Here is a 24,095-nt window from a genome sequence, read left to right on the forward strand (position 1 = left end):
AACTGTTTTGAACATCAACAGTGTCTATTTAAAATAAAATATATACATATACACACGTGTATACTGTTCTGTATACACTCCTGCTCAAAATCTTTACACCAGTTGAAAAATTGCTAGAATTAGCATTTTGCACATTTGGATCTTAATGAGGTTTTAAGTAGAGCTACAATATGCAAAAGCAAGAAGTGGAAGTGAGACAAAAAACATTTTGAAAAAGTAATTTATTGAAACAACAATTAAACTGAAATAGGCTGTTTATCAGCTGATCAAAAGTTTAAGACCATCGCTCAAAAAATAACAAAAAACTCTCCAAACCACAACAAAAAATGTTCTCAGTAGGACTCAGTAATGAGAAGCTCCACCGTTCTTTTTCATCACTTCAAAAATTGGTTTGGGCATGCTTGATGCGAGTGTTTCCAGGAGGCTAGTGGGAACATTGCTCCAAGTGGTGAAGATGGCTTCACGAAGGGCATCAACTGTCTGGAACTGAAAGAGTGATGTTATTCTCCCTGAAGAAGTCCTTGGTCAAGCGAACATTACAGCGTTGTCCTGTTGAAAAACCCAGCTGTTACCACACAGACGAGGGCCCTCAGTCATGAGGGATGCCCGCTGCAACATCTGCACGTAAACAGCGGCCGTTTGACGACCCTGCACCACCTGAAGCTCCAGTGTTCCACTGAATGAAAAAGCACCCCAGATCATGATGGACCCCCCTCCACTGTGTCGGGTAGAAAACATCTCAGGTGGGATCTCCTTGTCATGCCAGTAACGTTGGAAGCCATCTGGACTGTCAAGGTTACAGAATAAAACTTTTTTCCACCTTTCAATGTCCCATGTTTGGTGCTCTCGTGCAAATTCTAAACAGGCAATTTTGTGGTGTTGAAGGAGACGAGGTCTTTGAATTCGTTCTTTGTTTTTTAAACCCTTTTCCTGCAAATGCCATCTGACGGTTACTGCGTTGCAGTCGGCACCAGTAAGGGCCTTAATTTGGGTGGAAGACCGCCATGTGTCTTGATGGACAGCCAATCGGATCCTCCGGCTCAGCGTAGGTGTGATTTTTTTGGGTCTACCACTTGACTTTTTTGTTCCATAATGCTCAGGATCGATCAAAAAATGTAGAATGACTGATTTACTGCACCCAACCTCAGCAGCAATGGCACGCTGGGAGAGGCCTTGCTTATGCAGCTCGACAATCCGACCACATTCAAAAACAGAAAGCTTCTTAGCTTTTGCCATCACAAGGGCATGACAGTGTGAATGCCTGACAGAAAATGAAAATTTTGAGCAGATTTTGGCTTTCTTAGCATGTGATCTTAAACTTTTGATCAGGTGATAAATAACCTATTTCAGTTTTGGGTTTTTTTTTTTTTTAAATTACAAGTTGGAACTTGTAATTTAATTTATTTTTTGTCTCACTCCCCCTTCTTGTTTTTGCATATTGTAGCTCTACTTAAAACCTCATTAAGATCCAAGATTTTGATCAGGAGTGTATACTGTATATACTGTATGTATGTATGTATATACATACACGGCATAAGCAGCATAAAAAATGAATGATTGAATGAATTTTATTTTTAGAATATGACAAAGGCCAACAAAAAACGGGCTGCGGGCGGCAAATGACCCCCAGACCGCCCTTTGGACAACAGTGTGCTAAACATTCAATATTTCAAAGAATCATCGTCCATAAGATGCAATTTTCCTGTCTAGAATACTCCACGTGAGCCAGTAAAAATGGAGCTGCAAGCCGCAAAAGCCCGCCGCACTTTGGACAGCCCTGCTTTGCCGGATCGACCATCAGCTGGTGAATCAGGTGGCGCATTAGGGGCCGGGCAGTAGTCTAGACACGCCCACAAACAGTCGCTCATCAGCCGCTCCCGCTGCTCTGCTGGGAGTTCACCCTGCAATCACCAGCGGCATTTAGGACGGAGGAATTTGTACCTGAAAAGCGACAACACTTCTCCAGCAAGGTGGGTGCATTTCATTGTCATTTCTGACAGCTTAATTCAACTTAATTACCAGTCGAGTATATGCGTGGTGAATGCGCAAATGCTTTTATTGTTTGAATGCGCTCAGCAGCAATTAATTATTTTTTTCGAACTTTTGGCAGCTGTTGTTTAAAAAAAACATTCCCTTTTGTGAATTACCATCCATCACTGCAATAGTTCAAACACTTTATCTGTGTGTTTTGCCTCATGAGTCACATGACAGTGACTCGTATTATAATAAATGTAATAATGATTTCCAATTGTCACAAAAATTGTATATGCCATGACTTGTATGTGAATTATTTACCTCCTTCTTTCAGTAGTCCCGCCTGTAACTATACGTCGCTGGCATAGATAGATGAAATAAATACATCATCTTTTGAACACTGTCATAATCCACATTCAAATGGTCATCCAGGTGGGGGGTCATCTTGAGTTTTTAGGGGGGTTACTTTGTAGATGACCTCAGAGACTTTTCTTGTCCTCTCTCATATTTATTTAATCTCTTCTGGATGGTTACACGCCTCCATCCTGTGTTGTCAAGGTCTTCTCAGAGGTTTTCTTGTCTTCTTGGTGGCTCCCATGGGGGGCCTGTTTCCCATATGTGTTTTTGCAGATGGGCGCCATACGGTTAATCTCAGAAGAAACAATGACAGCATTTTGGGAATATTGACGCACACCCCTGCTATATGACACTTTCCCAGTCCGAAGGCTTGGTCTTTGTCCGTTTTGTTGTATTGACACAAAAAAAAACGTGTTCTAGTACAAGACATGATATCTGAAGGAGACCATTTTAGCTGGTAGTTGGCTTTGAGGAGCCGTTTAGTAAAGACAGACGATTCATTGTCGTTTTGTGTCCAATAATCAATTAGTTTTGCTGCTGTGTTGAAGCCAGGAGGTAAGAATGATGTGTCTTTGTTGTACAACTCGTGGTTTTAGGGCTGAGGATGGTGTTCATTGATACGATCTTGTGAGGAAGCAAGACAGTACTGTGCTCTACTAGCAAGACATAGAAGTTTTTCAGCAGTGGCAGGGGGGGTTTGCCTTCACAGAAATGCCATACGATTTATTGTTCTTATTTTAGCTGCTAAATCTTGAATCTTATAAAAACAGTCTCAGATATTGAGTTGAATTGATCCCGCAAGGAAAATCCTTCATATGACTGTGACTCGTGCTACAGGCGCAAATGTAATTACTTCAATGTACAGTACCTTCGATTTAGCTACTCAGCCTCAAGCCTGTTGCTGCAGAGGAACATTGTGTGCATATGTCTCAATAGGACTGTCAAGTCAGAATTCACTTCTGTCATACACCCTGCCCGGGTTTGGCCGCCATGATGGTGAGCAGAATCCAGAAACATTGCATTGTAAACATGTCCTCGGCACACTGCTCAGCTTTCCCTAATGGACAGCCCAAAAGTCCAAGTCCAAGTTCCCCAAAAACAAAGACAGGTATGCGTGATAAAAATGTTGTAGATTTATAACACTGGTTGTTGTAAATAAACAAGACAGTGGACAAGACTCACAAAGTGTATATTGTGTGGGACTCGACACAATATAGCCTAAAGGTAATTTGTTACTGTGGGCGTTTAGTTGAATCAATGACAAATCAGTGATGATGATGATTTAGGCCAGTGGTCAGCAACCTGTCACAACCTGCGCGGTAGCCTGCGTGACAGCTTGTTTATGTTCCACCTTATGCCTTAGTTTGTGCTTTTATTTTATAGTTCTTCCTGTGATGCCCTCTTCCATGTCTGTGTGCTTTACATTTCTTGTCCCAGGCACCTGCCGCTCATTTCAGTTCTCTCTGTTTATTTCACGTGCATGTTCCTTTTCTTTTGTCGGAGAATGAAGTATTGTTACTGCCCTGTCGTAGATGCACAGCAGCATTAATTAATTCAAAAGACTTTTATCTGCACTTTGGGCTTCGTCGCTGCATCAGTTTAATTGTTGTTTTCAGTAAATTACTTTTTCAAAGTGCTCTTTGTCTCACTCCCCCTTCTTGCTTTTGCATATTGTAGCTCTACTTAAAACCTCATTAAGATCCAAATGTGCAAAATGCAAATTCTAGCAATTTTTCAACTGGTCTTAAGATTTTGTTCAGGAGTGTGTGCATGTATGTATATATACATATATACTACTACATATATACTGCCATACTGCTGCTCAGGTTTTTATTGACATCCACATGTTGGTCACATTTCTGCAGTATAATGGATTTTTACACATTTATATATATATAATATTATTATTATCATTATATATATTCATTGTATTGATAAAATAACATTTTATATTTTATACTGAGCTCAGAGCCAGTGAATACATTGTACACTGTTGCCCGCCTAGCCCCGCCCACCCCTCTTGCTCACCATCATGGCGGACTTTCTGCTCCATGGTGTACTATCCTCTGTTCCATTTATTTGCGGCCGACTCGACAGTCCCATTCAATTCTAGTGTCCTTGCCACTGACCACCACTGAGTGTCTCAATTCGAGAGTGTCCCTTTTTCACCACTAAATGTTTGATTGACCATCACCTGATGTTTTGTACTTCCTGTCAAAAGCAGGATGTTTGACAGTTAAAGACGGCATGTGGCTTTTTGCCTCCGGGACTTGGTCCCTTTCCATGGTAGTTCCAAGTGTTACACGACACAAGTTGTTTGTAGAAACAGCCTGGAAGTCACCAACGCTACAACACACCAGAGCTGCAGTGGCAAGCGCAGCAGGTCCAACAGTGAGACCTGATTATGGGCACAAAGCGTCTTTCACAGGTGTGGATTTGCTTCCTTTTCTCCCCTTAGCAGAGACGTGGAAGCAGACTGAATTTTTGTTAGATAAAGGCAACACACAATAGAACACTTGGATGGTTATACTTTGACCCTCTTCAGGTCATGTTATGGGCTGCCATAGTTTACAGTGCCGCCATGTGCAGAAACTGTTAATTAATAACAAGGTGAAACTTGTACGCACACCGTCCTCTATGTGCACGTCTTTATGTAACCTGTTATTAGCTTTCATAGCATGGAGTGTCAAGATGTGGACGTACACTTTGCTTGTTGTCAGTCGGACTGGAGGGTGGAGATGGTTGTCATAACAACTAGACAGCCAGTAAGGTTGCTGCATTCATTTATCAAATGAAACGCATGTGACTGACATCCACGCGTGTTTAAAAAAATGACAGTCCTTAATGGCTTGTTAGGGGACAGTCGGCTTCGACCGGATAAAATGGACTTGCAAAGAAATGACACACACGAGAGTTTTTATGTGCAAAGACCAGAAAGCTTCTCAAGACTTGTGAAGCTCATCTTTGTTGCAACCTGCTGATGCTAAAAAGTCCACGTTCAAATGAATGAAACGTTTGTATTGCTAAATAAAATGATGTTGGTAGGGGCTGCAGGTCTTGTGTTAGAATCAAGCGACTAGTTCTCTGAAAACAAGCAGGGAAGTTGGGAATTTGCAAGTGACTTTACAAAAAAAAACAACCGCAAAGTCGCTTCTAATAAGCGGACCTGGCAACACTGTTGTGTGTTTGTGAGTCTATATTATGTCTTATGTGTTTTATTTTCTGTTATTAGGTGTACTATATTGAGTATTACGAGTGTAAAGGTGACCACAGGGATGTTACTTCATGTCTAGAGAGCTCTAATAATGTTAAATATTTAGAAATGTTATTTAGAAGGTTATAAACAGGTTTTCTATGCTTTCACTAAAAAATATTTTACTACTTCAAGAATCCTGGAACCTGATCCTGGAACATGAACAAGGGATTACTGTAGTTGTCACAATTAGAAGTTAACTTTGTGAAAAAGTGGCATTGGGGACGAATTAGACAATTGCCGTTCAGGCTGTCAATTGCGGCTGTCCTGTGCAAATGTGCATGCCGAAAGGATTTAAAAATTAGTTTTTAAATCCTGGTGGTTGCGATATTGCGGTTGAACCGGTGAATGAAATCGAAAGCTTTTCCAAACAGTGCTTTGGTAACGTAACATTATCCTTTTGTTGTGTGCGTGTGTATTAGTGAGGCGTAGATTACATGGTCGGACCAGGAAGAGGGCGGGATATAATGTTTGCAACTGGGTTGAACACGAGCGCCCTCTAAACCGCTGCAAACGGCAGCTTTAAGCCGACGTCGACAAACATGGCCAACCGCTTTTGTCATCATAAAATTTAAGACCCAAGTGGTACTATTGTTAACTCCATCATTCCCACTCACCTGTTTTTGCAAATGCAGATTTGTGGTTATGTCAACATCAGTAAAAACAAACCGCAACAAGAAAGGAAATGCCACTTACCTCCAAAGCTTCAGTCCTTTTATTTTTGCACCCATTTGCACACAATGTCAACAAACTGCCAGACATTCAAAAATCCTTTATTCTCGCCTATTCTCCGTAGGTCTCTTAGGGCGAAAGTGGATGTGCAACAATGGCTATTTTTGGTTATGTCGACGTGAGTCAGCCAGTCCGAGGGATGACGACTTACTGAACTTGAAAGCAGTCGACAATCAGCATCTCCCCTTTATCAGCTTTCAAAATATGCGTATGTTATAAGATTGTTACGGGATGAACCCAGGTCCAAGAATTGAAACTACAGTACGGTTCAACCACAGGAAGAAGTCAAGTTGCATAGACTCAGACCTTGCACACGCATGTATGTTAAGTTCAGTTTTACACTGGTTGTTGGCCACGTTGGAGTGAAATTGGGTGTTGAATGTCAATGGTGATCGACCCCACTGGGGCTCACCTCACAAAGTCCATCAAGTTGATGCCGTAGGCTGAAGATTATTAATGTAAGGAGCTTAAAGCTTAGGCAAGAGGAAAAGTTTAATTAACACTGAAGGAAAACTGCACTTTTTTGGGGGAATTTTGCCCATCATCCACAATCCTTATGTGAAACATGACCACGTCTTTCTTTCGACTGCAGGTGTCTGACCTGATAATGACCTGTATATAAACCAAGCGACACCGTTTGTTAACGCTAACAATTCTTCGTTGGTTGTGATGCAATGTCCTCCTTCCCATATAAAACCTTTTCATTGATAGTAACACTGGATGCCACTCAGTGCAGCGCAACACTCACTTTAAACAACACTCCATTTCTGTCGACATGGCTTGGCAAGCTCTACATTTACACCACCAAGTCATGCCGGTGTAATAACTTGCCCCCCATCTGCTGCGAAGTTTCACTCGCTCTTCTTGCGGGCTCAACTTTAATACATGTAGCTCATCCTCAGTATATTCAGGCTCAAAAAGATAAGTTTCATTTGTCCAAAAGAAGTCGTCGGCGGCGGCTTCCACAAACTCTGCCATGATTATTAGTAGCAAACAGCCACGCGCTTAGACGCTGCTGTTGTTGACGGAAGTGGCGCTAGTACATGTGAAATCAATGCGCCCAGGAAAGAATTTTCCGTATTGTTTAAAATGATCAGAATACGGCAAAATACTGAAGGTATTACATATTATCATAAAAGCACCTATTACTGCATGGGCACAGCATGTATATAAAAACATAAAATGTTGTTGGAGGTTTTTTAGAGGGCTTTATAGTTGAAATAGGTGTGTCCCATGACGTGCATTGTTAGCTCCTTCATGTTTTTCTCTGTCTACAACTCACAGAAAAAGGAAAGACACGTGGAAGAATTGCGGCTGATGAGCAAAATTCCAAAAATAGTGCAGTTTTCCTTTAAAGGATGAAGAATTTAGGGCTGAAAGTAGACCCAAGCCACTAGTGATATCTTGAAATGCCTTTCTTGCTCAAATTTGAATGTAATTTACGTTTAAATATATTGTGCGGTGTACCCCAGGGGTCAATACTGGGACCAAAACTGTTGAACCTATATAAATGACATCTGTAAAGTTACTACTGCCTTTTGTTGTGGAGAAAGTACACAAGAGCTAATTTTAAAAAAAAAAATCACAGATGAAATGACATACTAAAAGGATGGTTTGACGAAAACAGATTATCCCTGAACTAAAAAAGTAAAAGTGAAAGTAAAACTAAGCTAAGGCTATTTGGTAATATGGTAATAGCAGAAAGGATACATGCAAATATAAATTGATGACGTGGACATTGAAAGGGTGAACGGAAATACATTTCTGGGGGTCATAATAGATGAAAAGATGAGCTGGAAATCTCACATTAAAAATACACAACATAAAGTGGCGAGAAATACATCAATATTGAATAACGCAAAATTCGTCCTCGCTCAAAAATCACTCCATACACTCTATTGCCCTCTGGTTTTACCATATCTAACTTATTGTTTGGAGATATGGGGAATTAAACATAAAAGCAAACTCCACTCGCTCAATGTACTGTAAAAAAGATCAGTTAGGAAAATCCATAGAGAACATACACTCATTATCCAACTGTGTTCTGTTTTGTCTATTTTATACTTATTATTTATTATGATTGCCGTATGAAGTAGTTACGGTGACAAGAAGTTTGACTACTATTTTACCACATTATTACATTGCCTTACCATTTTCCTATGTATTTTAAACCGGCAAAGAGTGCATTTGGAATACAGCAAGTGAACAAATGCATTGCAATTGATATAAAACAGATGTAACTTTTATGCATGTTCAAATCAATTAAACCACAACCATAATTTAAGGCTTTAACACCAAAAGACCACTTGGATTGACACACAAATTAATTCCTCACAATGTTTTTAATGATGTCTTCATTCAGATGGACTTCATCGACTGATATAGGGTTGAGACGTTCCCTGGAAGGGTCTACTTGTTGTTTTACATTATACTGTGACACTGATTTAATATTCGCAGCTGAACACTCCCATACAAATGGGCCATGGGGACGAGGAGGGGTGCGCGTCCTTGTGATATGTCTCATGACTGGAGGACGCTCACATGTTGCTGTTGGCGACTTTTCCCACAGAGATTGGAGCAGTCGATGTTGTTTGTGACGGTTGACAGATTGCGCAACGGTGGTGGGATGCTGTGGCTTCTGCTCTGCCTACTTCCCGCCCCAGGGGGCTGCAACAGAGTCCAGCAAACGTACAAAGAAGCCGAAGAGCGTCAAGCTGAAGGTGAGTCCCAGCACGTCGTCAACACAGTGTTTTGTTTGTCACACTGTGGACTTATTCTTCGCAAGTCTATCTCACAGTCACTCGCTGCTTCAAACCGGTTCACGAATGACAACAGACAAGCGTTGCCATTATAATTCCAGAGAAGGAGTGCCCAAACTTTTTCCACCTAGGGCTGCACACTGAAAATTTAAAGGATGCGGGGGCCCACTTTGATACATTTTGTGCATTAAAAATGCCAGGTGCATATATAATAAGCTGTCTAGACAAACTCCCACATCTTAGCTTTATAAAAATTGCCGTTCGTCACGAGTAAGGAAATTGGCGTTCAGCCTGCCAATCATGGCTGTCTCGCGCAAATGTGCATCCTTTAAAAATCTCTTTTTAAATCCTGGTGGTTGCTATATTCCTGTTGAACCGGTGAGGGAAATCATACACCTTTCCTAACAGCGCTTTTGTAACGTGACATTATCCTTTTGTTGCGTGCGTATTAGTGGGGCGTAGCTTACATGGTCGGACCAGGAAGAGGGCGGGATATGATGCTTGCAAGTCATTCGAACGCCAGCGCCCTCGAAACCGCTGCAAAGTGCAGCTTTAAGCTGACGTCGACTTACATGGTTGACCGCTTTTGTGGTCATAAAATGTAAGACCCAAAGGGCCAACAAATGTAGCAGTAGTATTGTTAACGTCGCTCGCATTCATTCTCGCTCGCATGTTTTGGAGAAAGGCAGATTTGGGGTTATGTCAACGTCAATGAAAACAAACTGACCTTGGGCCACACTTTGGACACTCAAAGGCGTTTCGAGGAAGGCGAGGTGTTGCCAGATGGGAATATGTCCAAGCTCTGCCTGTCACGTTTCGCAGGACAGGAGCTAGCGCTTCCTGTCTTGCGCTGTTATTTTGGCAAGCTGTGCTTCCTGCTCGGTGGAAGAGGCAGGTGCTTCACTTCTGGTGCCCGCGCAGCTGTCGCCAATTAGTGGCTGTTAAAAGGCCAGCGTCGTCATACATACGGCGCTGGCTCATTGAGTTTGTCACTCGTGCGATAACTTAGACTACCTACTTACCTGTGCCTTGGAATGTACCTGTCAGTTTTTTCCCACAGAGCTTTCCTCTCTGTCGCGTTTTGTTCCCATGTCTGATTTTTGAGCATCTGAACTATTAAAAACGTTTTATTTTTTGGCACACCATCGCCTCATCTCTGCATACTGGGGGTCAAGCACTTGACAGCCGCCACACACTCGTGACACTGCCTTCTTGGCTCTGTCGCTGGTCAGGGGTTTGGTTGCATTGTGGAGGGGTTTGTGCAGCTTTACTTCTGCACAATACAAAGGTGGAGCTCCACTCCCGCTCGCCTGCGTGGTGGATACTTTGTCAAATGCATGACGCAAGAAACACTTCCCGTCTTTCACTTTTAATGCGCACCCCTGCTCATTAAATATAGCAACCATGTCGCTAAATTGTCAACATGGATCTCTTTGACTTAAGTGTTACAAAGTGGAATTGGTCGCCATAATATTTATTAATTAATCAATATTTATTTATTATTAATGAATCAATATTTATCTAATAACGTGACAAAAACCATACAACGTTTCACTACAGTACATCTGCTCACCAGAGATGTCAATTTCTTCCCCAGTCATCCATTGTCGGCATAACTTGGCTTGTTGAACAGTTTTGCTCTGACCAGCCAATCAAAGTTCTGATGTCACAGTGGGCTGGCTAGCTGGCCGTGCGAAGGCAATCAGAAGTCTGGTTGGCGAAAAAAACATCCCCATTGCTAATAGTGTGTATGTGACATTGGCCAGCACTCCTGATTCTGAAAGCGCTGGGCCAATTACATTGATACGGTAACGCATAGAAGCTGAAATCTGATTGGACAAACATGTCTAACCCACACATATGCTACTGGAAGCAGTGCAGCCAAGAAACGCTACTAAATGAACAAATACTAGAGTTGAAGTTGAAAATGTTGTTCAGTGCTTCTGTTAGTGGTTAGGCCAGCAGATCGGGCTTTGCTGGCCCTGACTGCGCACCACTGAGCAACGGGGCTGTTTTTTCCACTGATTTCCAATGTCAGATCTACGGCTATTTTTAGTTTGTGACAACAACCACTTATACTGATGTGAGTCAACCAATCAGAGAGTATTCACCATTAACTGAAATTTGTGTTTGTACTATTTTACTATGGGCAAACAACAAACTGATGATGGCCTAAGATTGTTATACTCCTGTATAGTTGATGGTCGACTTCACTGACATTTGTTTTGCAGTAAATATAAACAGGTAGATGAACGCCATGGATATTTTTCACAAAAAGGAAAAGCACACTTTCCTCAAACGCCATGCCTCCCTTCTGCCTCCTTGGCTCGTTGATGTGTATTTGTTTATATTGGCTGCGATGTTCTGACCTCCTGCAGACGTGAATCAATTTTGCCCATCTACTCAAAATCCCAGTCATGGGCCGTCGTGCATGTGTGTTTGACGAGGCGTGACTGCTACATTGTTAATGTTGCGTGAGCTTGTGTGGTTATTTAGCAAGCGTAAGCTAAACTATCATTTGAATAATGAACCTCCTGGTTAATGACAATGTATACACGTGCATTCTGTACGTATGTGTGCACTCACCTCACAACTCCCTGCAGGTGAGGTTGCTGTGACAACCAGGCCTCACATCTACTACTGCCGCTCTCCCAACATGGAGGTGTTCACCTGCTGGTGGTATCCGCTCACCAACCTGACGGATGGCGAGGACATCTCCTACGTGCTCACCTATTCCAAAGAGTATGAACAAGCTGCTGTTATCTTTGTAAATGGAAATAATTAATTACGCACCTTTGATGACTCCCCTGGGGGCTGTAATGAAATTACTTCATGGATGACATTGTTGTGATTGATTCTTTGTTACATGCAGCAAAGGGCCCAAACGCGAGTGTCCGGACTATGTGAGCGCGGGTGCCCACAGCTGCCATTTTGACAGTAGCCACACATCCATATGGAACTATTACTGCATGAACGTCACTGCGGTGACGCCCCGCCAAAACTTCACCTCACAGGAGCACTGCCTGGACGTGGCTGAGATTGGTAAGTACAATTAAATGTCTCACTGTCAACTAAATGCACCGAAATTTACAGTGTGTAAGCCGCTGCTTCTTTCTTTAACTTTGAACGCTGCAGGTTATACAGCAGTGCAGCTAATTTATGACTATGTTCTAATCTCGTGGCGTCTCCTATACTTCAGACCTCCTAATGGTTTAAATACTGTGCCGCTCGCAAGTCAGTGAAGAAACAGTAACTCCTTCTTTGGCAGGAGCCAATCACGCGCTAACCCAACTCACTCAGCTTGTCAACCCATCGGAAATTGCAGCAGGTCATTACTGAATATAATAGTCTGATTCATGGTGTCATCTTAGAAGGTTTATGTCCTTCATGTGTTCTGTGTAAAGTGTGAGTAGCTTAGCGTTCATGTAGAGATCATTCACACTAAAACTTGACTAAAGACGCCGTCGTAGGAAAGAAAATCGTACGTAGACCGAGGACCTCTTGTAATAATAATAATACCTTTGATTTATAACATAGTTTTGTTTTTTTTTATGTTTAATGTTAATAAATATGAGTATTTATGTACATTGTACATGTATAACCCGGTGCACACACTTTGTCAGCCCGCAAGTTATAAGTCGAGATGATATATCTCTTACTATATAACATTTAATATATGTATAAAATCTAACCAGTAAACTTTTAAACTACAATACTAAGTACTAATGATTCATATTTCACATTCACAGTTTCAAATTTTACAGGTAATTAGATGAATCAATTGTTTATATCATTCACAAATCATTCAGGGCCGCACGGTGGTCTAGTGGTTAGCACGTTGGCCAATACAGGAAGACCTGGGTTCGATTCTCCCCTGGGCATTTCTGTGTGGAGTTTGCATGTTCTCCCCGTGTGCGCGTGGGTTTTCTCCGGGCACTCCGGCTTCCTCCCACATTCCCAAAAACATGCAGGTGAGGTTAATTGGCGACTCTAAATTGTCCATAGGTATGAATGTGAGTGTGAATGGTTGTTTGTCTATATGTGCCCTGCGATTGGCTGGCGACCAGTCCAGGGTGTACCCCGCCTGTCGCCCGAAGTCAGCTGGGATAGGCTCCAGGATGCCCCCGCGACCCTAATGAGGATGAAGCGGTATAGAAAATGGATGGATGGACAAATCGTTCACAATTCAATTCAATATGGCTATAAAGATAATTGCACACAATTCCTCAATAGTTGTGTACAAAAGTAAGTAATACGTCAGCCAAAATAGCTATGTTGCGTTCATTAGACACATACTTGTATTACGTCCAGGTAGCATTTGCTATCAAACATCCCAAAATACAAGAAATGAAAATGAGTATGCAAATGGAAATGCAGCCGAAGTTAAGGCAACATGTGAAAAATCTTTCAGCAACAGGCACGTTTTCCAGTTCTTAATGAAATAATAGTTTTAGAAAGGGAAGAGTCGAAAAACATGCATTTCTATAGTGGAGTTCATGACGCGAAACAAAGCCCTTCACTTTTTTCCTACATAACTAGCCACTACAATTGAACGGATAGCTTTTGTTATAGCGATAGATATCTTGCCGCTGAGTTAGTTTATCCAGAATTGGATGATGAACCTAAACCTGTCTCCCACAGCTGATCATTTCTTCACATCATGTGTTTGACATGTTAACACTTAACAATAATTCATTTGCTTACCATTTTGTCAAATCCAAAAATCCTGCTCATGAGACAAACTGGATGCCTCCCAAAACCGGTATTGAAATGACTTCTTTCACAACCCATGACAGTAGCTCCCCGCTTTTTGTAGGAGCTACGTTTCACATCGACCAATGAATAGCGAAAATCGGCGAGTAATTGAGATTCTCGTAAAAATGTCTATTTTTACACACATCTCGCTCCTACTGCTCCGAACCCTAGCTAGCTTGACTTTCTCCTCTGATTTTGGATCAACATTTACAATAAAAGTGACTGTTGGAATTATTTGATTAGAACCAGAACCCTCCTCGAACTCTCCCCTTCTCACGTCAAATGCCATTGTACACTCGCGACAGAAGCTAACAAGCTGAGTAGTAAATACACAATCCAGATTTCAGCCCTAAATATGTCTCACACATTTATTAAACACATTTTTAATTATTAAATGGATAGCTACTACTAACGCTAATGAATGACAATGATCATCGAGTCACGGGATAGCGGGACAACCGCACTTGTGTCTGTTGTGGGGCCCCAGCCACCTCACTGTGAAGCGGAAATCAACACTACAAGGGTCCTTTCTCTGTAAGCCGCTGGGTCGTGCCGGCTAGCTGTTGGAGAAGGTGTTTCTCATAATACATAATTCATAATCCACCTTGCCTGTTGTAATTCCAGTAACGACTTACCATCATATATTAACTTCACCACACTAAAGAAACACTTAAGCACAAAAAAAAGTTACTTGTAATTACTAGATTAGATTCAGCTCCAGAACCCACCCCTTCTCTCTTCAACTGCCATTGTTCACTAGCAACAGAACCTAACAAGCTACAGTAAATACAGGGTTTCACCGAGGATTTTTTTGAAGCTGTGGTTGTGGGCTGCATGGAAGGTCGGACTGCGGACTGCCGCCGCTGTCGTGAGACTGCTGCGTCTGCATTATTATTTTTTTTATTATGACAAATAATTTGTATGACTTTTGAAATATTTTTATTAGCTTATTTATTTTAGCACTATGTACTATGTTGTACTATTTGACACAAATCTAAATTTAATTTGATGCCTGTTTTAGAGTAATACAAATACGGACTATTTTTCATTGTCACTATAATGAGGAACAAAGTGAACGTCAACACGCAAGACGGGCCGCCTACTTTTTTATCTGGTCACATGTGCAAGTGCCAACAGGGCAGACAGGCGTTTCCAGTGCATGTTTATCAAAATAAAGTGCAGAGAAATTTTTTTATGATATTTTTAATTGTTTTCAAACTAATTGTAAATATTGTAATTGTAAATATGTGCATAAATAAAGCTATATATGTATTTATATAGCATATACACTAAGTCCCCAACTAACGAACACAATTGGTTCCAGACGACCGTTCTTATGTCGAATTGTTCTTAAGTAGGGGAAAAGGTAATATTACCAATGATATAGGTACTACATGTACGTGTATACATATACAGTATATGTGTATGTATGTAAATATGGGTTTGGCTGCAGCAGTAATATTAAACCAGGATAATTAATGAAAAAAACAATAATAAAAGTGATATAATAATACGTAATGATAAATGTTATTTACCTTTGAAGAGGTGTGGTCGAGCATACGTTGTTGTGGTGGTGGAGGAGGCGGAGATATTGAAAAAAAGGACAAATCGTCGTCGTTAGACTCTTCTAAAAGAGGTAGTGTTCTGTGGGTGGTGTAGAATTAAGCAGGCCTATTAACTCTTCATAAACTTTAATCACAAGCTGTGCCTGGTTGCATGTACAGCTAAAATTTAGCTTTTCTTTAGTCTCCTCCCACTGGTCTTAATTGCCTGTTGGTCCCATTAGCAGTGTCACAGTCCCCTCTACTGGTCAAGCATGTGAAATATGGACTTAAATATAAATAATTATAGGCTTATAAGGCAAAACACATGAAAAAATAGACCAGTCGGCTTGTGTTTGTATCTACGAGTGTTCGCACGTCGGATGTTCGTTAGTAGGGGACCTAGTGTACAGTACAGTGGTGTGAAAAAGTGCTTGCCCCCTTCCTGATTTCTTTTTTTTTTGCATGTTTTGTCACACTTAAATGTTTCATATCATCAAACAAATTCAATATTAGTCGGCGGAGAGCAGGTGAACGTGAAGGTACAATCTGGCGTCGAAGGGTAGTCTCAGTCATGCTTAAAAAGCCAGTGGAGCCACTAACTTTGAGAGGAGAGGCTGTGGTGACGTGACGTGACGCTGTAATCTCGCGAGAGTGTGCGTGACGCGCGGAATACAGACAAGCGGAACATAGCGCTCGGAAAAAAAAAGACAAACAATCAACTATTAAAACATCCGCAAAGTATCTCGACACAAAACCAGCAAATTAAACACCTTAGACGCCTAACCAACCCAAACTGGAAGATCTGGAGGAGTACATCGACGGGTGCTTCGAACGTGTAGTTATGGGAAAATCACCGAAGACACCAAACCCCAAACGGAGCCGTCCAGAAGACTCACCTGGAGGAATATCTCCGCCAGGCACTGACATCAAAGACATCCTTGAGTCCATCGACAAGAGGCTGATTTGCCTGGACGGCCGCCTCGCTCTCGTCGAGGTACTTCACAAAGAATTCCAGGCCATCCGTGAATCTCTGGAATTCAGCCAAAACCAGATCGTCTCCTTGGTTACGGAGAACGCCACCCTCCGCGAGTCGGTGAAGTCCCTCACCGACGGAGTTTCACAACTCGTCCAGGAAAACAAGACCATGAAGGAGACGATTCTAGACCTCCAGGCCCGGAGCATGAGGGACAATCTGGTCTTCGCGGGAATTCCCGAAAAATCTGAGGAGGACCCGGAAGAAGCGGTGAGGGCCTTCATGGCGCAACAACTCAAACTCCCAGCGGACGCCATCCAAAACATCACTTTTCATCGCGTTCACCGCTTGGGAGCCAAGAAGCCAGAGAACCGTAGGCCGAGACCCATCGTGGCGAAATTTGAACATTTCAAGCAGAAGGAACAGGTGAAGGGCCGAGGTCGGGAGCTGAAGGGGACGGACTTCAGCGTCAACGATCAATTCCCCCGAGAAATCCTCGACAGGCGCCGACGCCTATTCCCTGTTCGGAGGAAGTTCATCAACGAGGGATGCCGAGCTGTCATCACGGTGGATAAACTCTTCGTTAATGGACAACTTTACCGCGACCGGGAAGTAACACCGTGGCTGTATTGATATGGTAACTAATGATCTATCTCAACCAGGTAACTTTTCTTTCTATCTCGCAGCGCGCACACTTGTAGCGTTTACAATGTTACTGTCTGTTTCCACTTTACCCCTCCCCCCGTTTTTTTTTCTCTCTCTATCCCACTGTATGTATGCACAGCCTTTCTTCTTTTTTTGTCCTTTTTTTTCTTCTTCTATTTCTTCCTCTTCTATTCCCCCCTCTGTCTCACGTTTTCTCCCCTCCTCATATTGTCACATATCCTCTTGTCTGCCAGCTGTCTCCTTCAATCAGCATCTCCTCACAGTGACATCATACACCCTCAAAGTCCAATCCCAACCAAATTCAAGCTATTCACACAAATACACACACGTGCACGCATTCTTCTACACATACACATCATATTCCACTATTGATACGGATATCACAACTACTCACAAGCACGCTCATCTCACTTATGCATAAACCCACATCACGTCCTCACTTTAGTCGTCTTAGCTCATTCAGGATTACTATGTTACACTTTGCCTATGTACAAATTAAGCATACATTATGTACTGTATATACTCCCATTAATTTTACTTCCAGGTACACATACTTTGCATTTGATCTTGTTTACACACACATCACCAAAAGCTAGTGTAGGATGAACTCACTACAGTTTGTCACTTGGAATGTCAGGGGAGTTGGGTCGATAGAAAAAAGACAAAAAATTTTTAATCATTTGAAAAACACCCAAGCAGACATTGTCTTATTACAAGAGACTCACATGTCCAAGTCAGCTGTCCATACACTTCACTCACCACAGTTCCCACACACATATTTAGCAAGTTACAACTCCAAACAGAGAGGGGTAGCTATTTTAATTAACAGGAGGGTGAATTTTACACTCCACAACACTATTACAGACACAGAAGGGAGATATATAATTATGAACATATCTGTTGATAATGTACATTTCTGCATTGCCAACATATATGGTCCGAATGTTGACGACCCCTCCTTCTTTCATGCCTTCTTTTCTTCTCTCTCTGCACATTTGGATACAAATATGATCTTGGGAGGGGACCTCAACTTAGTATTTAACCCAGAAGTGGACAGGTCTAGCCCAGCTGGGAGACATCGTGAGTCTCAATCAACATCGATACTGAAGAAATACATGAATGATTTTGGTCTTTGTGATGCTTGGCGCTCTTATCACCCTACTCACAGGGAATATACCTATTTCTCACCAGTGCACCACACCTACTCTCGTATTGACTACTTTTTGACAAGCAACTCAGTCATATCAGACATCTCAAACATTCACATACACCCTATCACCATTAGTGACCACGCCCCAGTCTCTCTTTTTCTCACTAACCAAACAATGAGCACTCCTACTAGATGCTGGAGATTAAATACATCATTACTAAAAGACTCAGACTTCCTAAAATACTTTGAAAGAGAGTGGACAATGTTTTTAGACTTCAATGACCAACCCGGTGTTTCGGCTAGTATTCTGTGGGAGGCAGCAAAAGCAGTAATGCGCGGAAAAACCATTTCATATTCATCATATAAGAAAAAGAAAGAGAGATTACTAGAATCAGAGTTGGAGAAAAAAATCCAACTCCTCGAAACCGCTCATGCTGACTCAAAGGATGAGCATATCCTAAGTAACCTAAGGAAACTGAAACTAGACTTAAAAGAAATTACTGACAAGAAAATTCAGTTCCAACTGCAGAGACTACGTTTGGAAAAGTTTGAGCATGGCAATAAACACGGAAAATACTTAGCTAACCAGCTAAAAGTCAATAAAGAAAAAAGCTCTATCTCCTCCATTAGAAACTCAGGAGGTCACATCACTCACCTCCCGGAAGAAATTAATTCTGTCTTTAGGAGCTTTTATAAAAATCTATATACACCTCAGAATAAACCATCTCTCCCAGATATCGAAACATTTCTCAACAACATAGAATTACCAAAATTAAATGACGAACAGGTGACCAACTTAGATGTACCCATTTCATTCATAGAACTCCATAACGCTCTACACCGGTTGCCGAATAATAAAGCACCAGGACCTGACGGTTTCCCTGCCGAGTTTTATAAAACATTCTGGCCATTACTATCTCCAATATTTCTTAGAATGGTTTTAGAAATTAAAGACAGTTCATGCTTGCCTCCAACCATGAACTCAGCTACAATCAGTCTCCTGCTGAAACCGGATAAGGACCCAACACTACCTTCCAGTTATCGTCCAATTTCACTGATTAATGCAGATCTTAAAATAATATGCAAAGCGTTAGCTATAAGGCTGGAAAAAGTTACCCCTCATATAATACACCCTGATCAATCAGGATTTATTAAGGGGAGAAACTCAACTAGCAATGTACGCCGTCTAATCAATCTGATTGATTACTCTATCATCCATAATTTAGAAACCACAGTTGTCTCATTGGATGCTGAAAAAGCATTTGACAGAGTAAACTGGAAATTTCTCTTTGCAACACTACATAAATTTGGCTTTGGAGACTCATTCAGAACATGGATTAAAATACTATACAACACCCCGAAGGCCTCTGTTCGGACCAACAATCACATCTCTCCAGAATTTACTTTACAAAGAGGTACTAGGCAAGGGTGTCCACTCTCTCCCTCACTATTTGCTATCTTTATCGAACCTCTTGCAGCTGCAATTCGACAACATATAAATATTAAAGGGATCCACACCACAAATGTTCATCATAAGATAAGCCTTTATGCTGATGATGTATTACTCTTCCTGGATAATTCACATTCTTCACTTCACGAATCTATCTCACTCATTAACAATTATAGCACCTTCTCAGATTACTCCATTAACTGGTCTAAATCCACAGTACTGCCCATTAACTTTGGTTTCCAGAGCACCCCCTCTATACCACTGTGTTCAGGGAACATTAAGTATTTGGGTATTAACATTTCCTCCAACCTGTCAGACCTGATCCGCTTGAATTATACTCCACTATTGAAGTCAATAGAGGATGATCTTGCACGTTGGAGAACCTTGCCCATCTCACTTACAGGCAGAGTATCCACCGTGAAAATGATGATTTTACCAAAGGTTAATTATCTATTTTCCATGATCCCCACTAAACCATCTATAATTTGGTTCAAGTCATTAGACTCATATATAAATAAATTTCTTTGGAAAAATAAGCCAGCACGAATAAGTCTCAAAACATTACAAAAATCTAAAGAATATGGGGGCTTAGAACTCCCAAACTTCTCCAACTACTTCCTTGCAAACAGGTTACAGTATATCTTAAAATGGATCAACCCTAACCCATTGGATTATTTATGGCTAGACATAGAACAATCACTTAGCCACGAAATCCCAATTTGTAACCTGCCCTTCATTAGCCAAATCCTCCGAAAAAATAATTGTTTTAAAAGTATAAATATAAGCAACACTCTGACAGCTTGGTGGGAATTTTTAAAAATAACAAAATTCTCGCTCACTCCTTGCCAATACACTCCCGTCTGGAATAATCCTGACATCTTGCTTAAAAAGAAACCATTAAATTTCCCAACATGGCACGAAAAAGGAATAAGTTGTATGAAAAATATAATTATAGGAAACAACTTTATCTCATTTAACGACCTTGTTACACAGTATGGAATAAATCATAACAAATTTCTTGAATACATACAAATTAAATCCATAATTAAAGCAAGTTTCAGGACCATATCATGGGAAAGCAATACCACTATTGACCAATTTTTAAAAATATCTGCCCCTAAAACATTATCTAAATTATATATTCTACTTTCAAAAAATGACAACACAATTGGAGTACCAATCTCCAAATGGAGCTCAGATTTATCTACAAGCTGTGACCCTGAATTTTGGAAGCAAATATGTCTTAATGCTTCCCGGTTAATCAATAATCCCAACCTACAGCTGATTCAGTTTAAAATCCTTCATAGAGTACACTACACAGGACATAGAATGTTTAGAATGGGCTTAACTGACTCTAACATCTGTACACACTGCTCAGACCATAGAATAGATGACTACTTACACTCCATGTGGACCTGTGCTCCCATTAAAAATTTTTGGCACGGAGTGTGTGAGTACCTATCTTTGGCACTTGGGTTCTCCATTCCTACCTCTCCTTTACTATGCCTGCTGGGCGATCTCTCCACAATTGTTGTAGAAACAAATCAAACACAGCTTCTCATCACTGCATTAAGCATCGCCAAGAAAACCATTCTCATCAATTGGAAATCAAGGAAGAAACTGAACATAGCTCTTTACAAAAATCTTTTGTTAGATCATATAGCTATGGAGAGAATGTCTGCTGAATCTAAAGAACAAATGTCAGAATTTCAGTCTATATGGGCACCAATAATTAATTCCCTGACCTGACTCTCAGGGGGGTGAGGGCATCTGTCTCTGCCCCTGGGGGTCTCGTTCATCTGGCGTGGGGTGTGGTCCTGGTCGCTGGGTGGGCCTGGTACCTCGGGGGCGGGCGGTGGCGGGCTTGGTGTCCCGGGTCTTCTTTGCTGGGCTGCCTGCCTGGGGGGGCTGGTGGGTGGGGGTGGGGAGGGGTCCGGGTCGGGTGATGGGGCGGGGGCGGGGTCGGGGGGGTCGCCCAGGGGGCGGCGTTGGTTGGCCTACGGGGTGGTGGGTGGATGGGGTGCTGCATCCTGCGGGTGCCGGGCGCCTACTGCTGCTGGGGGGGCCCGTGTGCGGCTGGTGGCGCTGGCTCTCCCTCGCCTCCTTTGCCTCTGGGGGTGGGGCGGGGACTGCCCTGGGCCCTCCTGCTCGGCTGCCGCGTGGGGCCGTCCGGTGTGGGGGGGTGGGGGCCGGCCTCTCCCCCTGGTGGGGGTGCGGGTGCCTGAGCCCAGCTGCCCCCGCGGAGCCATCTCCCCTGGGTGGGAGGGTGGTTTGGGTTGCCCCTTTTTATTTATTTATTTTTATTTTATTTTATTTTTTTATTATTATTTTATTTTATTTCACTGATTTATGTGTGTGGTGTATGTGTGATAGGTGGGAGCTGCCTGTTATCCTCCGGCGCCTGTGGCTGTCCCCCGGGTGACGGGGGGCGCGGAGGTGGGGGTCGCGGATGTGCGGTTTGGGCTCGGGGTGGGGGGTGCGTGGTGCTGGGGTGGGGGGGATCCCTTGCTTTCTCCCCTCAGGGACGGGGCCGCTGTGGCTCGGTGGGTGGGGCGTGTGGGGGCCGTGGGCGGGTTGCGCGTGGGGGCGGGCGGCGTGGTGTCCATCTGCGTGGTGCTTCCCGGGATCGGCGGGAGGATGCTTGCTCCGGGGTGGGGCGGTCGGGGGGTGGCTTTGGCCGGGGGCTTGGGGGTCGGGCTGGCGGGGGGCTGGCGGGCGGTCCCTGCTGCCTGCTGGTGTCAGGCTGGTCCTTGCTTCCGGGCCGGCGGTTGTCTCCCTCCCTCCGGGGTTTCCCCCTTGGCGTGTTGGTGGATGGGCGGGGGGTGGGGCGGTGGCCGGTCTGTGGCGTGATTGGGGAGGGGAGCTGCCTTGCGGGGCTCCTTTGCTCCTGCTGTGCCACTGACCTGTTGCCCCCCAATTTTAATCGCAGAGTAGACACTTAGGGTTTGGGGGGGCTGGCCAGGTGAGGGGCCCTCCGAGCGGCAGCTGTCCCCCGATTTTAATTGCATCATTAGCTATCATCCACATACACTCCATATACATGCACACAGATACACCATCCTCTTTTATTTTATTTTATTTATTTATTTATTTATTTTTAATTGCATCATAGACACTATCACACCTTATCACATACACGGGTGGGGCGGGCTGGATTGGGGTGCCTTGTGCACCTCGGCGTCTGCCCGCCAGGGTCGGCGGTGTGGCCGGGGGCCTGGCCGTCGCGGTGGCTCGCCCGGGGCGGCCTGGCCTGTGGGGTGCCCTTGTCTGGTTCGCCTGCCCTTCCCTGGGGTGGCCCTCTGGGGCCTGTTGATGCCGGGGCTTGCGCCGGGGGGGGCGGCTTGCGGTGCCCCCCCTGGACTGACACGTGCCGCGGGCGCCTCTGCGCTCTTGGGGCGGGTTCGGCGGTCTCCGGGGGGCGGTGCTGGTGCTTCGGGTGGCCCGTGTGCTGTCGCGGCGGCCGGTGGTTGCTGCGCTGTGGCGGCTGCTGGGGCGCCGGGCCAGCTGGTGGGTTGGGGCTTGGTCATGCTTGCGGGTACTGTGGGCCTGGGTGGCGGGGTGGGGGTGGGGGGGGCGGGTGCCCTGGGGCCGGGCTCGCTGGGGGGGGTCGTGCTCTGCCGGGCGCTTGGGCGTCTGTCGCCGTTGCGCTTTGTGCGCTGCCGGGCCGCTGTCTGTGTCCTCGCCTCCCCCGGTCTGTCTGTGGGCTTGTCGGGGGTGGGGCTCCGGTGCGCGGGTGGTGCGCTGTCGGCTCTGGTGGCATGTGGCTGGTCTGGCTTCTGGTGGTTTGTGGGGGCCGTCGGCTGGTCGGCTGCTGGTCTCGCCTTCTCGGCTCTGGTGCTTGGCCTCCCTGCGGCTTGGGGTGTGGTGCTCCCGCTCTCTCTTCGGGGTTTGCTGGCCCGCGGGTGTCGGTTGGCGCTGTGTGGTGGTTCGCCTGGCTGCTCGCCCGTTTTCCCGCCTGCCTGCTCGGTTTCCCGCTCTCCTCCTCGCTGACTCCCCTGTCTGCCTCGCTGGCGGCGTCCTACCGCTGGGGGGGTGTGGCCGGGTGTCTTCCTGCTCCCCGGCGGTCTGCGCTCTCCGCCCCTGGGTTCTGAGTCGTATGTCTGGGACCCCGGGGTCCCCGGCTCCGCTGCTCCTTGGGTTACCAACGGGGGATAGGGTGGGGCTTCCGGGTGTCGGGCAGTCGACCACTGTGTGTGTGTGTGTGTGTGTGTGTGTGTGTGTGTGTGTGTGTGTGTGTGTGCGTGCGCGCTTGAGTAAGTAAGAGTGTGTATGAGCGTGCGCATAGGGGTGTGTTTGTGCGTAGGAGTGTTTATGTGCGTGTGTGTGGGTGCGTAGGAGTGTGTATGTGCGTGCGTGTGTGTATTTTTATTTATTTATTTATTTTAGTTATTTATTTGGGGGGGGGGGGGGGGCATACAGGGGTTTGCTCCGTGGGGTCAGGTGCTGGGCGATACATCTCTGCCGCCCGTGCCTCCGCCGGGT

General features: G+C 44.2%; 1 protein-coding gene across 5 annotated transcripts in view; it reads left to right on the top strand.

The window, feature by feature from the left end:
- The first annotated feature begins 1,906 nt into the window (after nucleotides 1-1,906).
- The window catches only part of LOC129187626 (growth hormone receptor-like), a 32,382-nt gene continuing 10,193 nt past the window's right edge, over nucleotides 1,907-24,095 (top strand). For 2 of the 5 annotated variants that reach the window (XM_054787173.1, XM_054787182.1), the window contains exons 1-4: nucleotides 1,907-1,970; nucleotides 8,774-9,036; nucleotides 11,679-11,817; nucleotides 11,948-12,117. In XM_054787173.1, the coding sequence (XP_054643148.1) occupies nucleotides 8,799-9,036; nucleotides 11,679-11,817; nucleotides 11,948-12,117 (547 nt within the window). In that variant the 5' untranslated portion in view covers nucleotides 1,907-1,970; nucleotides 8,774-8,798. Of the gene's footprint in view, nucleotides 1,971-8,773; nucleotides 9,037-11,678; nucleotides 11,843-11,947; nucleotides 12,118-24,095 lie in introns of those variants that run through there. The other 3 variants (XM_054787192.1, XM_054787201.1, XM_054787210.1) reach the window with 3 other exon arrangements.

The sequence above is a fragment of the Dunckerocampus dactyliophorus genome, chromosome 1, assembly GCF_027744805.1.
Source record: "Dunckerocampus dactyliophorus isolate RoL2022-P2 chromosome 1, RoL_Ddac_1.1, whole genome shotgun sequence".
Lineage (NCBI taxonomy): Eukaryota > Metazoa > Chordata > Actinopteri > Syngnathiformes > Syngnathidae > Dunckerocampus > Dunckerocampus dactyliophorus.